Source organism: Nerophis ophidion, linkage group LG02 (genome assembly GCF_033978795.1).
Source record: "Nerophis ophidion isolate RoL-2023_Sa linkage group LG02, RoL_Noph_v1.0, whole genome shotgun sequence".
Lineage (NCBI taxonomy): Eukaryota > Metazoa > Chordata > Actinopteri > Syngnathiformes > Syngnathidae > Nerophis > Nerophis ophidion.
Genome location: NC_084612.1, coordinates 55874338 through 55891912, shown reverse-complemented (window position 1 = coordinate 55891912; position 17575 = coordinate 55874338). Strand labels below are relative to the sequence as shown.

The 17575-nt window shown below is 41.4% G+C and overlaps 1 protein-coding gene across 2 annotated transcripts in view; it reads left to right on the top strand.

The window, feature by feature from the left end:
* ppp1r16b (protein phosphatase 1, regulatory subunit 16B) overlaps positions 1–15112 on the top strand; it is a 235104-nt gene extending 219992 nt beyond the window's left edge. For both annotated transcript variants that reach the window (XM_061886905.1, XM_061886910.1), the window contains exon 11: positions 10360–15112. In XM_061886905.1, the coding sequence (XP_061742889.1) occupies positions 10360–10785 (426 nt within the window). In that variant the 3' untranslated portion in view covers positions 10786–15112. The remainder of the gene's footprint in view (positions 1–10359) is intronic.
* Positions 15113–17575: the final 2463 nt, after the last annotated feature.

Sequence of the window (17575 nt, the reverse complement as noted above, 5' to 3'; positions counted from 1 at the left end):
TCTTTTTTTTATATTTTCCTGTAGCAGTTTCATGTCTTCTTTTGAGCGATATTTCCCGCATCTTCTTTGTTGTAGCAATCAAGAATATTTCAGTTGTTTTTATCCTTCTTTGTGGGGACATTGGGCCCCGTTCAGCAAGAGTTCTCAAGAACAAATTGTGTTCTTGGGCCCACTTACAAATTTTTGAAGGAGATTTTTGTATTGTATTGTTTTCTTAGCGTCTGCGTCACAATACGAAGGTCCTGCAGTCCTGGGTTCAAATCCAGGCTCGGGATCTTTCTGTGTGGCGTTTGCATGTTTACCCCGTGAATGCGTGGGTTCCCTCCGGGTACTCCGGCTTCCTCCCACTTCCAAAGACATGCACCTGGGGATAGGTTGATTGGCAACACTAAATTAGCCCTAGTGTGTGAGTGTGAGTGTGAATGTTGTCTGTCTATCTGTGTTGGCCCTGCGATGAGGTGGCGACTTGTCCAGGGTGTACCCCGCCTTCCGCCCGATTGTAGCTGAGATAGGCGCCAGTGCCCCCCGCGACCCCGAAAGGGAATAAGCGGTAGAAAATGGATGGATGGATGGATTGTTTTCTTAGCTGGGATTTGTTCGTAGGTAAGAACAAAATCTACAAGTGCTCCAGAGCACTCTTAGGGTGGCCTATTTGTTCTTAAGTTTGACAAGTTCCCTTACTTTTATTGTCTAATCTTACGTTAATATCATACATATCTATCTATCCAGCTATCCAATTATGCATCCATCCATCCACCTATATGGATGGATGGATAAATGAATAGATAGAGAGAGAGAGAGAGAGAGAGAGAGAGAGACCTGAACGGGACAAGCTGTAGAAATTGAATGGATAGACACATAGCAAAATGAGCAATATTTACACATTTCAAAATACTTAAGTGCACGCGCACGCACGCACGCACACACACACACACACACACACACACCCACACACACACACACACACACACACACACACACACACACACACACACACACACACACAGCATCAACAATTACCGGGGTGTTGATTTACTGATTAGTGACTCTTTAAAAGCCCAACATCTTGCTGATACTGCAAGATGCCGCAGATGGTGCCGTGGGGAGGGAGCACATATTTCCCCACCATGTAGACCTATTTGCAAAAAAGACGAATTTTTATTTAAACGCTTTAGTCTATCCTAAGCAGTCCCCCCTTTCTTAAACTGACGTTTTGATATGATGTATTTCTTTCGTGGGCATAATACGGATTTCTCTTCTGTAATCTGTTTGTGTTTTCTCCGTGTGTTTGCTGTTCGGCTTTTCCGCCAGAATTGTGCCCTTATATGGGTAATTAATGCAAATCACGGAATTAAGGGTGTTTACATATGCATATTGGGGAAACATGGGTGTGTTTATATGCAAATTATGATGGACAAGCACGCGCTAACCATTTGGCATTCAGCAACTTAAGAACAGCAAGTGGGAACAATTTGGCCGTTTAAGCACACGTCATTAATTTGAATGGACTCATCTTAGGAAATCACTTAGGAAGAATTATAAGAGGAAAAGTAAGGAACTTATTGCTGAATGGGGGCCAATGTTGATTGTCATGTCATGTACGGATGTACTTTGTGGACACCGTCTGCTGCTCCTCAATAAGTCTTTTTTGTCATCCAGCTGTTTAGTTTGTCACCAGTTCAGTTTTAGTTTGGTTCTGCATGGCCTTCCCTAAGCTTCAATGCCTTTTTTTAGGGGCACTCGCCTTTTGTTTATTTTTGGTTTAAGCATTACATACCTTTTTAGCTGCACTCTGCCTCCCGCTGTTGTCTGCATATTAAAATCACAACAAACCATTGTCATCTCACACGACCTGGCACAGTGGTTGAAAAACATTGAATTACACTATTACGCCCATAAAGCACTCTAAAAAACGTGCAAAAGTATCAACAATACTACATTTACATCTCCTGACCTGAATATTAACCAAGTATTAGCAATATTGTCATTATAAGCACAAACGTAGACAATCTGTTTTTGGCCGCGCCGTGATCACATCCACCTCATTTTATACGGCCCGCAAAAGCCTGGAAATAATATGTGGCAATATCAACCTTATATTTCTTTCTCTACTTTCTTATTTTCTTACTAAAGGTATTGTTTTTTTTTTCTAGTTTTGACAAGGAAAAAAAATAGCATCTAATATTGCAACAAATATTATATTATCTAAGTTTTTTGGTCAAAATCCAAATAAATACTTAAATATCTGCTTAACTTATGATTTCGGAGTGAGTTATCCATCAAATTGTCCACTATAAAAATGACTAGTAGATTTTTACTGTAAAATTTAGGGATGTTTTTTTTAATTTATTTTTTTACAGCATATTACATTAAGTTGATAAAAAACGACCAATGTTTTTTTTACAGTCAAATTCTGTCGACCGAGCTGTCATTTTTTTGTTTTCTTTTACTGTAAAATCTACGGTTGCTGATTTTATTATGGTTAAAAAACTGGCAGCTGACTTGCCAAAATAAAATTAAACAGCGGTACTGTATTTTTATGTACAGTAATATGTTGAATAATAATATTAATAATAATAATAATAAAAACACCATATATTTTACAGTAAGCTGACAGTTTTTTTTCTATAAATAACTGGTAAAATCCACATTTTTTTAAAAATCTTTATGTAATTTTTTTTTTTAATATTTAAATTCATTGGTAAAATATTTGTATTATTTACTGTTACAAGTGGCGGTGTGACCCTCAATGAAAACAAGTTTTACACCTCTGCCATTAAGCTAACGAGCCTATGCTGCTATATTGACATAATAAGCCGGTGAGCTGCTGCGTCGCCTCTGAGTTGGTGAAAGTTAATTCTTGATTATAAATCATGCCTCTCAACTTGATAGTAGAAGGTTGCTGCCATAAGTCGATAAGTTGGTCAACTTTGACTTCGAACTCAGGCGCGGAGATGGGAAAAAAAGACTTGGAAAATACACTTTTTTTGCTCTAACCTGCATGATGATTATCAATCAAACTATCTTTATGTATATAGCCCTAAATCACGAATATCTCAAAGGGCTGCACAATCCACAACGGCATCCTCGGTTCAGATCCAACGTCGGGGCAAGGAAAAACTCATCCCAATGGGATGATGAGAAACTTTGGAGTTGACCGCAGAGATGGGTCTCAAACAAGAGAGTTGGGTCGAAGATAATACCCATGTTCTCTACCGAGTCGCCTCGTGCAATTGTTTCGTTGTCAAATGTTAAGGTGGTATTAATAAATAGGTGTCGGTGTCTAGCAGGACCGATAATCAGCATTTCCGTTTCCTTAGCATTGAGTTGCAAAAAGTTAGCGGACATCCATTGTTTAATTACATTAAGACACGCCTCCAGCTGACTACAATCTGGCGTATTGGTCAGCTTTAGGGGCATGTAGAGTTGGGTGTCATCAGCCTAACAGTGAAAGCTAACACTGCATTTGTGTATGATGTCGCCTAGTGGACATGCTGAGGAGTGCAGGGCCAAGAACCGAATCCTGGGGATCTCCACATGTTACCTTAACGTCCGAAGTCACATTGTTATGGGAGACGCACTGCATCCTGTCAGTAATATAGGAGTTAAACCAAGACAAGGTTAAGTCTGACATACCAATGCGTGTTTTTATATGCTCTAATAAAATATTATGATCGACGGTATCGAAAGTAGCGCTAAGATCAAGAAGCAGCAACATGGATGACACATCGTTAGCAATGGATCGTATAATAATAATAACTCTTGATCCAAACGGGAAGATGTCAACACCCCATCAGTCGGCATCCCAGTAAGAACAGACATTGTACAGTAAGTGATTGTTTTACTATCTTCATTGTTTGTATATCTTGTTTAGCTCTTTGCAATACTGCTACATAATGCTTAGTGTTCCATTAAATCTGTTTAGCACACGGCTTCTGAACTCCTTATATTCAGGGTCAATGATAAAAGGTTCTAGGGGCCAATGTGAAAGTGTGTATAAGTGATATATACACATTTAGCTGTACAGTATGTGTGTTTGGGTTCCTTTTTTTCAGGTACACTGACACCAAATGTAACAATGTCTGATAGAATTCTAAAAAAGTTATGACAGACCACCTCAATAAAATTGAATTTTACAGTTTTTTTTTACTGAATGAGACACCCAAAATGTGCCATATTTTTCGGTTTATAAGTCGCTCCGGCCGAAAATGCATAATGAAGGAAAAAACCCAGAAAAGTCACGCAAGAGTATAGGTCACATTTTTGGGGGAATAGACATTTGAAAGAAAAAAAAAAAAAAAAAAAAAAGTTAAGTAAATTATATTTATATAGCGCTTTTCTCTAGTGACTCAAGCCCTTTACAAACCCTGTTTCCATACGAGTTGTGAACTTGTGTTAGATGTAAATATAAACGAAACACATCCATCCATCCATCCATCTTCTTCCGCTTATCCGAGGTCGGGTCGCGGGGGCAAAAGCCTAAGCAGGGAAACCCAGACTTCCCTCTCCCCAGCCACTTCGTCTAACTCTTCCCGGGCGATCCCGAGGCGTTCCCAGGCCAGCCGGGAGACATAGTCTTCCCAACGTGTCCTGGGTCTTCCCCGTGGCCTCCTACCGGTTGGACGGGCCCTAAACACCTCCCTAGGGAGGCGTTCGGGTGGCATCCTGACCAGATGCCCGAACCACCTCATCTGGCTCCTCTCGATGTGAAGGAGCAGCGGCTTTACTTTGAGTTCCTCCCGGATGGCAGAGCTTCTCACCCTATCTCTAAGGGAGAGCCCCGCCACACGGCGGAGGAAACTCATTTCGGCCGCTTGTACCCGTGATCTTATCCTTTCGGTCATGACCCAAAGCTCATGACCATAGGTGAGGATGGGAACATAGATCGACCGGTAAATTGAGAGCTTTGCCCTCCGGCTCAGCTCCTTCTTCACCACAACGGATCGGTACAACGTCCGCATTAGCCGAAATACAATGATTTGCAAATCATTTTCAACCTATATTCAGTTGATTATGCCACAAAGACAACATATTTGATTTTCAAACTGATAAAAAAATGTTTATTACAACAGCGTGGCTTCGTAAAAAAAGAGGGCGGGTACTTTCCTGGCCCGCCCGCAGTCCAGACCTGTCTCCCATCGAAAATGTGTGGCGCATTATGAAGCGTAAAATGAACGACTGAAGCTCTACATAAAACAAGAATGGGAAAGATTTCCACTTTCAAAGCTTCAACAATTAGTTTCCTCAGTTCCCAAACGTTTATTGAGTGTTGTTAAAAGAAAAGGTGATGTAACACAGTGGTGAACATGCCCTTTCCCAACTACTTTGGCACGTGTTGCAGCCATGAAATTCTAAGTTAGTTATTATTTGCAAAAAAATAAATTAAAGTTTATGAGTTTGAACATCAAATATCTTGTCTTTGTAGTACATTCAACTGAATACGGGTTGAAAAGGATTTGCAAATCATTGTATTCTGTTTTTATTTACCTCTAACACAATTTCCCAACTCATATGGAAACAGGGTTTGTACATGGTGAAACCCAATATCTAAGTTACATTTAAACCAGTGTGGGAGGCACTGGGAGCAGGTGGGTAAAGTGTCTTGCCCAAGGACACAACGACAGTGACTAGGATGGCGGAAGCCGGGATCGAACCTGGAACCTTCAAGTGGCTGGCACGACCACTCTACCAACCAAGCTAAAATTTTTAATTTTTTTTGGCATGAAAAAGGGAGTTTTTTGGGGTTAGTGCACTAATTGTAAGTGTATTTGTGTTTTTTATGTTGATTTAATAAAATTAAAAAACTATATACAAATTCTTCTGCGGCCCGTTGGTTGGGGACCACTGACTTATTTCACTGCAATAACTCCTATAACTCTCAAAAGTGCAGATTTCAACCACTGAAATACTTTGTATAGTTGAAGACTTACGCTCATTTAAAAACATCACTGCACATCATAATGGCAAATACACTTTTGATGTTAAAGGTATAAAAAAATGTAGGACGTCCAGCGGGCAGGATTGAACATCTTAACGGGCCGCATGTGGCCCGCGGGCCCTATTTTGCCCAGTTCTGTTGTAGATCACCATGTCTTAAAAAAGTCTTTGTTGTCTCTAATGAAGTCTGCCATGATTAGTGATAGTTGTTAACGTTAAAGCAAAATATGTACATATGACATGTTATAATAAATGTACCTGTTACTACATGACATATACACTTACATCATGGATATATTACATGTTATTATGAATGTTACTACATTATATATATATGTATATATATATACATATATATATAGTGTATATGTCATATATATATATTTATATATGCTTACATCATATTTATATTACATATTATAATGAATGTTACTAGATAATACATATATACTTACATCATGTATATATTACATGTTACTATGAATGTTACTACATTACATATACACTTACATTATGTATATATTCCATGTTATTATGAATGTTACGAGATACAACATATATACTTACATCATGTATCTATTACATGTTATTATGAATGTTATTAGATACTACATATATACTTACATCATGTATCTATTACATATTATTAAGAATGTTTCTACATTGCATATATACTTACTGTACATCATGTATATATATTACAAGTTATTCTGAATGTTACTATCTACACTATAAAAGAGGACACAAGACATAGTCAGAGTCTATTATTAGTGGCAGAGAGGACGTTATGAGATTTTCTGCTGCCTTCAAATGCTCTCCGTCAGCTCTCGGCTCAAACTATTTTCCTTCGGGTCACCTTCGCTCAGCCGCCAGATAAAAGGAGCACCACTGGAGGACGGCCATAAAACAAAATAGCACAACTATGGCTCTTTATTGTTGCTGTAACATAAAAAGTTTGTCCTGATCAGCGACCAATCAAGTGTTTTATAACAAGCATCTATATTGCTCACCACAGCATCACGTGGTGTCATGAAGTCCATCATGTTAAAACTTCATGACTCCACGTATTTCCCAATAGTGTTGTACGGTATCTAATAGTATGGTATCGCCGTACTAATGAATCAAAAACGGTACTCTACTGTTTGAGAAGTACCAATTCCTGGGCATGACGGCGCGTCGTCACGTGACATTGCTGGTTTTACGGGTGGAGGAGCATGTTCGGCAGCACGCACACACAGAGTACTTACAAGCAGACACAGTGTGTAAACAAAAAAGGGAGAACGGACGCATTTTGGCTTAAAAAGTAAAGATAAAGGTGACGTTATAACAGTGAAACACCCTCAGGAAGAGGTACTTTAAGACATGGCTAGCTAGTTAGTGGCAGGGTTTTAGCTACTTCTGAATCATGTAATATTATCACTGGAGGACGAAGAATAGCTAAACATGCTTCACTACACACTGTAGGATACAATTACTCACCCCGGCGTCACAATGTAAACAAACACCATGTGTGGATCTACACCTGACATCCACTGTAATGATACCAATTACATGAGCGTATCCACTCGATACTACGATGATCACATCAATATGTTTTATTGCGACAAAATCTTTTTTCCTTATTTCTAAATTTATACTATGTTTATAAGCTCAGGAAATAAGTCCCTGGACACATGAGGACTTTGAATACGACCAATGTACGATCCTGTAACTACTTGGCATCGGATCGATACCTAAATGGGTGGTATCGTCCAAAACTAATGCAACGTATCAAACATAACATAATGTTGACAAAATAATAAGAATGATAAATGACATGTTACTGCATTCGTCAGCAAACTAATTAGTTTGTTTACAAACTAGCTTAGCTCCGTTAGCTTAGCAGCAAGCTGAGCAAGGGGCAGTGAGGCAGAGAGTTCAAAAAACGGTTGTGTGTTTCTGTGGTAAAAACCACAAATGCACACAAAATCCTCATTCAAATAAGGCGGTCTGCTCTACTTGTCAATTACACACGCGGTCTTAGTAGATCACATGCAACACGTCCACCCGTAATACACGCTTTTGCACTTTTTTTTGCACATGCTGTCTTGCACGTGGATTTTGGACCTTCATATAGCAGTCTTGCTAAGTACTAAACAAGATATACAAACTATGAACATAATAACGCCCTGCGATGAGGTGGCGACTTGTCCAGGATGTATCCCGCCTTCCGCCCGATTGTAGCTGAGATAGGCACCAGCGCCCCCTGCAATCCCAAAGGGAATAAGCGGTAAAAAATGGATGGATAGAGGGATGAACATAATAACACCTACTGCACAATTTGTGCTGACTGATGGGATAATTATATCTTCCCATTTACTTGAGGAATTAATCATAATCCAACCGGCGACTTAAAAAAAATATATAGCTTTTTTTGTTCTCGCCATCTGCAGGTCTAAGTTGGATGTCAGTGTTGACGCAACTTCTCAGTTTATGACCATAACCTTGTACTATCCAGGGGAAAGGCATGTTTTAATTTTCCTAAAGGAACTCTCCTGAAGGAATAAATAAAGTACTATCTATCTATCTATCTATCTATCTATCTATCTATTATGTTTTATGACATCATTACTTTCACCAGCTCAGAGGCCATGCAGCAGCTCACTGGCTCAGTACGTTAGCCAGCTCTCAGTGATCATGGCGCCGCTAAAAATAAATTGCCTGCGTCAGCTCTTATAATAGCAATATTGTTATTATTTGGTTAATATTCAGGTCAGGAAATGAATATGTAGTATTGTTGGTTTTAGAGGGATTTAATCATGTACTCCAACTAGCTGCATTGCTGGCCACCTGCCATGTTTTTCCACTTCAAATATATTAAAAAGAAGAACATACAGCCGCAATCAAAAGTTTACATACACTTGTAAAGAACATCATGTCATGGCTGTCTTGAGTTTCCAATCATTTCTACAACTTTTATTTTTTTGTGATAGAGTGATTGGAGCACATACTTGGTCACAAAAAACATTTATGATGTTTGCTTCTTTTATGAATTTATTATGGGTCTACTGAAAATGTGAGCACATCTGCTGGGTCAAAAGAATACATACAGCATTGTTGATATTTGGTATTTTGGTAGCCATCCACAAGCTTCTGGTTGAATTGTTGACCACTCCTCTTGACAAAATTGGTGCAGTTCAGCTAAATGTGTTGTTTTCCGTTATGGACTTGTTTCTTCAGCATTGTCCACACGTTTAAGTCAGGACTTTGGGAAGGCCATTCTAAAACCTTCTTCCCAGCCTTATTTAGCCATTCCTTTACCACTTTTTACATGTGTTTGGGGTCATTGTCCTGCTGGAACACCCAACTGCGCTCAAGACCCAACCTCTGGACTGATGATTTTAGCTTGTCCTGAAGAATTTGGAGGTAATCCTCCTTTTTCAATGTCCCATTTAAAGCACCAGTTCCATCGGCAGCAAAACAGTCCCAGAACATAATACTACCACCACCATGCTTGACAGTATGTGTGGTGTTCCTGGGATTAAGGGCCTCACCTTTTCTCATCCAAACATATTGCTGGGTATTGTGGCCAAACAGCTCCATTTTTGTTTCATCTGACCACAGAACTTTCCTCCAGAAGGTCTTATCTTTGTCTATGTGATGTCAAATGAAACAAACAATGAGTTGTTTGGCCACAATACCCAGCTATATGTTTGGAGGAAAAAGAAGCCTTTAATCCCAGGATCACCATTCCTACCGTCAAAAATGGTGGTGGTAGTATTATGCTGCGGGGCTGTTTTGCTGCCAATGGAACTGGTAGTTTAAATAGAGTAAATGGGACAATGAAAAAGGAGGTTTAACTCCAAATTCTTCAGGACAAGCTAAAAACATCAACCTGGAGGTTGGTGTTCCAGCAGGACAATGACCCCAAACACACGTCAAAAGTGGTAAAGGAATGGCTAAATCAGGCTAGAATGAAGGTTTTAGAATGACCTTCCCAAAATTCTGTCTCAAACGTGTGGACAATGCTGAAAAAACAAGTCCATGTCAGAAAAGCAACACATTAAGCTGAACTGCACCAATTTTCTGGTCAAAAATTCAAGCAGAAGCTTGTGGATGGCTACTAAAAGTGCCTTATTGCAGTGAAACTTGCCAAGGGACATGTAAGCAAATATTAACACTGCTGTATGTACACGTTTGACCCGGCAAATTTGGTCACATTTTCAGTAGACCCATAATAAATTCATAAAAGAAGCAAACTTCATGAATGTTTTTGTGACCAAGTATGTGCTCCAATCACTCCATCACAAAAAAAAGAGTTGTAGAAAAGATTGGAAACTCAAGATAGCCATGACACGATGTTCTTTACAAGTGTAAGTACACTTTTGACCACGACTGTAAGTTGAACGACTAAAATGTTGTGTGACTCTTCTCAATGTCCAGGTGATGCCTGTAGAAGTTGTAGAAGTCCTCAAGCAGCCCCAGCTGCCCGCCATCCTCAAAGAAGGCGGCACCAAACCTAACGGCGTCGTGGCCACATGGTCGTGCACGGGGCCACAGCCCTCTACCACGCTCCAAGGCGAAAAGGGGCCCGGCGAGAAACCTCAGACTCTGTCCGAGCTGAAGAAACAGAGGGCGGCGGCCAAAATTTTGAGCCACCCGTTGTTGAACGGCCACCTTTACAACGGGTCCACGGACTCCTTCAGCGACGCCAAAGCCCACTGGGATGACCCCCGCATGCCTCTGGTGTCGTCCAACGGAAGCGCCGTTTTCTACACGCCGGCCAGCGGCGACCCGCCCCTCCTCAGACTGAAGCAGCCGCTGGAAGAGGAGCAGCCCAAGTCACGGACCTGCTGCTGTGTGTCGTAGCGCCCTCGTCAGGTGAGAGGAGAGAACAGCAAGTGTTTGCACAGGAGAGAAGGTGAAGGAATGAATGTGTCGCTAAACTGTCACTCACTCACTAAGGCTGCGTTCACACCTTTTCTCTGCGTGTGGACATGATCGTCTCAACTACCCATTGACCAATAGGTTGTCTTCAGGGACGATGCAAGGCTGATGACCGAGTATATGTCAGTAAAGAGCTGGACAAGGCTTTTAGTCAGCGGTCACCATTACGTCCATGGCGAGCTAGCAGTGGATGGCGGAGGGTGTGTCAGTGGATGGTGGAGGGTGTGTCAGTGGATGGCGGAGGGTGTGTCAGTGGATGGCGAGCTAGCAGTCGATGGTGGAGGGTGTGTCAGTCGATGGCGGAGGGTGTGTCAGTTGATGGCAAGCTAGCAATCGATGGTGGAGGGTGTGTCAGTTGATGGCAAGCTAGCAATCGATGGTGGAGGGTGTGTCAGTGGATGGCGAGCTAGCAGTCGATGGTGAAGGGTGTGTCAATGGATGGCGAGCTAGCAGTCGATGGTGGAGGGTGTGTCAGTGGATGGCGAGCTAGCAGTCGATGGTGAAGGGTGTGTCAATGGATGGCGAGCTAGCAGTCGATGGTGGAGGGTGTGTCAGTGGATGGCGAGCTAGCAGTCGATGGTGAAGGGTGTGTCAATGGATGGCGAGCTAGCAGTCGATGGTGGAGGGTGTGTCAGTCGATGGTGAGTTACCGGTCGATGGCGGAGGGTGTGTCAGCAGATGGTGGAGGGTGTGTCAGTCGATGGCAAGCTAGCAGTCGATGGTGGAGGGTTTGTCAGTCGATGTTGGAGGGTGTGTCAGTCGATGGCAACCTAGCAATCGATGGTGGAGGGTGTGTCAGTCGATGTCGAGCTAGCAGTCGATGGTGGAGGGTGTGTCAGTCGATGGTGGAGGGTGTGTCAGTCGATGGCAACCTAGCAATCGATGGTGGAGGGTGTGTCAGTCGATGTCGAGCTAGCAGTCGATGGTGGAGGGTGTGTCAGTCGATGGTGGAGGGTGTGTCAGTGGATGGCGAGCTAGCAGTCGATGGTGAAGGGTGTGTCAATGGATGGCGAGCTAGCAGTCGATGGTGGAGGGTGTGTCAGTCGATGGTGGAGGGTGTGTCAGTCGATGGCGAGCTAGCAGTGGATTGTGGAGGGTGTGTCAGTCGATGTTGGAGGGTGTGTCAGTCGATGCTTAGCTAGCAGTCGATGGTGGAGGGTGTGTCAGTCGATGCTTAGCTAGCAGTCGATGGTGGAGGGTGTGTCAGTCAATGGTGAGCTAGTAGTCGATGGTGGAGAGTGTGTCAGTCGATGGCGGAGGGTTTGTCAGTTAATTGTAGAAAGTGTGTTAGTCGATGGAAAGCTGGCAGTCCATGATGGAGGGTGTGTCAGTTGATGGTTGAGAGTGTGTCAGTCGATGGTGAGCTTGCAGTCGATGGTGGAAGGTGTGTCAGTCGATGTTGGAGGGTGTGTCAGTCGATGGTGAGGTAGCAGTCGATGGTGGAGGGTGTGTCAGTCGATGGCGAGCTAACAGTCGATGGTGGAGGGTGCGTCATTCGATGGCGGAGGGTGTGTCAGTTGATGGCGAGCTAGCAGTCGATGGTGGAGGGAGTGTCAGTCGATGGAGGGTGTGTCAGTGGATGCCGGAGGGTGTGTCAGTGGATGCCAGAGGGCGTGTCAGTCGATGGCGGAGGGTGTCAAGCGGGAAACACTTTTTTTTATTTCAACACTCTCGCGCTGTACCTGCCGTCAAAAGTCTAAAAACGACTGCAAAGTTCCTGTCTTCACAATAAAAGCTCTGCTTCATTCTGCCTGCGCTAACAAAATAAGAGTCTCACAAAGCTAGCGCTCACAAGCTTGCAAGCTATCTTAACCTGGGTTTGAAAGATCCCTGGGGGGGTTCGGTGAGTCGGCCTCAGGGGTTCGGTGGGGGTCAAACACACCCAATTAACTCATAGTATAAATACAAACTTCTCCGTAACGACATATTAAGGATACGGCAACAGCTGACTGATTTGCAGGTGTGTCATTTGTTGTGAGTTTATGCACTGTGTTGCTTTTGTTGTTTGAACAAGGTGATTGTCATGCTCGGTTCAATTTGTACACCAGTTAAAAAAACATGGTAACACTTTAGTATGGGGAACATATTCACCATTAATTAGTTGCTTATTAACATGCAATTTAGGAACATATTGGCTCTTAACTAATCATTATTAAGTACTTATTAATGCCTTATTCGGCATGGCGTTATTATAACCCTAACCCTGACCCTAACCCTAACCAAATAACTCTAAATTAAGTCTTTATTACTTACAATATGTTCCCCATATTAAAGTGTTACCAAAAACATATAACTTGGTCTTGAATTTGAAAAACAACAACATTTTATTTTTCACCAAAGGAGGATTCGGGGAATGCGCGTATGAAACTGGTGGGGTTCGGTACCTCCAACCAGGTTAAGAACCACTGTTGTAAAGTCTATAAATATATATATTTTGTGGTCCTCTCCAAGGTTCTCATAGTCATCATTGTCACCGACGTCCCACTGGGTGTGAGTTTTCCTTGCCCTTATGTGGGTTCTTCCGAGGATGTGGTAGTCGTAGTGGTTTGTCAATCCTTTGAGACATTTGTGATTTAGGGCTATATAAATAAACATTGATTGATTGATTGATTGACTGAAAAAGGAGTATCTCTTATTATATCCAATGTATTTGTCAACCACCTTGCACGGGAGGTGTAGCTCTCCTCTTGAAAAGGGTAACCGTCCTTTGGCAGCTTCACATAAGTTATGACTTTTACTTCCTCTATTTAGTCAAGTTTGATGTCCTCTCCATGCTGTGCGCTAGTGTCATTTTTTGAGGTGGAATAAGTTGCTTTGTTTTGTTCCCTTTATTGAAATACTGTACCCTTACTTTCGAAATATTCCAGTCAGTATGCACTATTACGTATCGTCACCCGATTATGTCTCTTAATAAAAAAATAAAAAAACTTTCCAAAGATTCAATGGGCAAAATCTAACAACTGAGATTGGACTATGAAAACCCTTAGTCGTTAGAGGGTACCACAGCACTGAACCACAGGTGTGAACGCAGCCTTAAGAAAAATGGACCAAATTCTCCAGAAGAAATTTAGCTGAGCCGATGGATTAAAATTCCTTTATTTATTTTTTTTCAGAAATACCCAAAATTAATTTTCCAGGTACTGAGTAGAATTCTGTTCAAAGATGTACGTATTTTCAAATAAGCAATGAAGGTTCCCTTTATCTGAAAATGGAAGAACATTGTCATCACCTTGCAGAAGTGTACTCATTTTTATACTGTTTGTCCACCCTCAAATGATTTATTCATGCATCATCCACCCTCAGATCCTTTAAGACGACCCGTTGACTGTATTTATTTATGACGTGATTAAACAGCTTACTGGTTCCTAGAATATTTATTGTCAGTGTCACGTGACCGCGATGCAGGATGAAAGATCTCATGTTGACAGGAAGTGCTCGGGGGCACATCATGGTTATGCTAATGAGAGACACTTCGTAAGCACATTGGCTAGAACATTCAACGGTATGTTACCTCATCTCCTCGCCAGTGCCAAAGAGTCTTCCATTAAAAAAAAAAAAAAAATACTGTATATTAGGTTTGAAGTCTTCTTGATCTTGTTGTTAACCCATAATTCAACCTCCTAAAATCCCTTGAACCCTTTTGTACAGTGTCAACTATTTGTAAGGACACATTTGTGAATACGTTTGATCTGTTCCCATTAACTGCGTCTGTTACTTGTGAGGTCATGAAAATAAACAGAACCAGACTGAGTGACATAGGACTGGGTCCGGCTTGGTTTTTACCTCCTAAAATCCCTCGAACCCTTTTAAACAGTGTCAACTATTTGTAAGGACATGTTTGTGAATATGTTTGATCTGTTCCCATTAACCGCGTCTGTTACTTGTGAGGTCATAAACATAAACGGAACCAGACTGAGTAATATAGGACTGGGTCTAGCTTGGTTTTTGCCTTGTTCTGGGTTCTAGTCCTGGGTACATTAACCAAGCTCCTAATGCTTCAGTCACACGGAGGATTCTCACAAGAATGAGGGAAAGACTTAACCTGGGCCCACTGTACCCGTCATGTTGCTAATCCCAGGCGTTTCATGTCTTCATTATTCATGTTTAATGTTGTTTTGTTTTAATGAAAGTAGGCTTGTCTGGTCATGTCCAATGTCCACTTTGTCAATAAAGTCACATTTCAAGCTGCCATAAAAGGATCATCTCCTGATACAGAGTGACTCTTGGAATAAATTGTATATTTTGACAAGTGTTTGTGGTCTCTTTTGCTTGGGAGTGGCTGTCAGGAGAAAGTGTAACAAAATGAAGGTGTGTTCAGACCAAAAGCAGTGAAGTTGCACGTTGTGTAAATGGTAAATAAAAAGAGAATGCAATGATTTGCAAATCCTTTTCAACTTATATTCAATTGAATAGACTACAAAGACATGATATTTGATGTTCACACTGAGAAACTTTAATTTTTGGGCAAATAATCATGAACCTAGAATTTAATGTCAGCAACAGATTGCAAAAAAGGCATTTTTACCACTGTGTTATATGGCCTTTCCTTTTAACATCATTAAGTAAAGTTTTGGGAACTGAGGAGACATTTTTTAAGTGGAATTATTTGCCATTCTTGCTTGATGTACAGCTTAAGCTGTTCAACAGTCTCCCTTTTGCTATTTTAGCCTTCATATTGCACCACACATTTTCAATGTCTGGACTACAGGCAGGCCAGTGTAGTACCTGCACTCTTGTACTACGAAGCCACCGCTGTTGTAACACGTGCCTTGGCATTGTCTTGCTGAAATAAGCAGGGGCGTCCATGATAACTTTACTTGGACGGCAACATTTGTTGCTCCAAAACGTGTATGTACCTTTCAGCATTAATGGTGCCTTCACAGATGTGTAATTTACCCATGCCTTGGGCACTAATACACCCCCATAGCATCACAGATGCTGGCTTTTCAACTCTGCGCCTAGAACAATCCGCATGGTTCTCTTCCTCTTTTCCTCTTTGGTTCAGTTTCCAAAAACAATTTGAAATGTGGACACATCAGACCACAGAACACTTTTCCACTTTGCATCAGTCTATCTTAGATTGGGGTGGTATGGCATAGTGGGTAGAGAGGCCATGCCGGAAACCTGAGGGTTGCAGGTTCGCTCCCCACCTCTTGACATCCAAATCGCTGCCGTTGTGTCTGGGCAGGACACTTCACCCTTGCACCCGGTGCCGCTCACACTGGTGAATGAATGATGAATAAATGATAGGTGGTGGTCGGAGGGGCCGTAGGCGCAAACTGGAAGCCTCGCTTCCAAAAAGTCTACCCCAGGTAGCGACCAACTGTAGTTACTGACAGTGGTTTTCTGAAGTGTTCCTGAGCCCATGTGGTGATATCATTTACACTTTGATGTCACTTTTTGTTGCAGTACCACCTGAGGGATCTAAGGGCCGTAATATCATGGCTTACGTGCAGTGATTACTCCAGATTTTCTGAACCTTTTGATGATATTACGGAGCGCAGATGGTGAAATCGCTAAATCCCTTGCAATAGCTGGTTAAGAAAAGTGGTGACCCTCCTCCCGTCCTTGTTTGTGAATGCCTGAGCATTTCATGGAAGGTGCTTTCATACCCAATCATGGCACCCACATGTTCCCAATTAGCCTGTTCACTTGTGGGATGTTCCAAATAAGTCTTTGATGACCATTCCTCAACTTTCTCACTATTTTTTTGGTCACTTGTGCCAGCTTTTTTGAAACAAGTTGCAGGCATCAAATTCCAAATGAGCTACAGTTTGCAAAAAAATAAATGTTTCCAGTGTGAACATGACATATTTTGTCTTTGCAGTCTATTCAATTGAACATAAGTTCAACAGGATTTGCAAATCTTTGTATTCTCTTTTTATTTAACAGTTACACAACGTGACAACTTCAATGCTTTTGGCTTCTTTTATGATTTTAATCAAGTGTTCTACAAAATGTGTCTGGCCTATGGGCCCAATTTTTCTACAACAGAGGACCCCTAAGCCCACTCAAATATTAACACTGAATTAGTATTCCTACTCTTGACTCTAATGGTATTCAATAATGTTGTCCAACCTACTTACATTTAAACAGGATCCAGTTTGTTAAATGATAAATGGGTTGTACTTGTATAGCGCTTTTCTACCTTCAAGGTACTCAAAGCGCTTCGACACTACTTACACATTTACCCATTCACACACAGATCCACACACTGATGGAGGGAGCTGCCATGCAGCTTGTTAAGACTTTAGCTTACAAACTCGTTCGATACACCTCCGAACCGAACCGAAACCCCCCTACCGAAACGGTTCAATACAAATACAAGTACCTTTACACCCCTAGTATATATATATATACATACACACATATATATATATATATATATATATATATATATATATATATATATATATAGATAGATAGATAGATAGATAGTACTTTATTTATTCCGTCATATATATATATATACATATATATATATATACATATATATATATATACATATGTATATATATATATATATATATATATATATATATATATATATATATATATATATAGGTGTGGGGGAAAAAAATCACATTTAAAAGGAGACAGGAAGGGGAAGAAAGAGGTTGGAGCAGGGTCGACAGAGGAAAAACGGCAGGCTTTGCCAGAAGAGGGGACGGCAGGTTCTGGCCGGAACGGGGAAGAGAGCGACCGGGTAGAC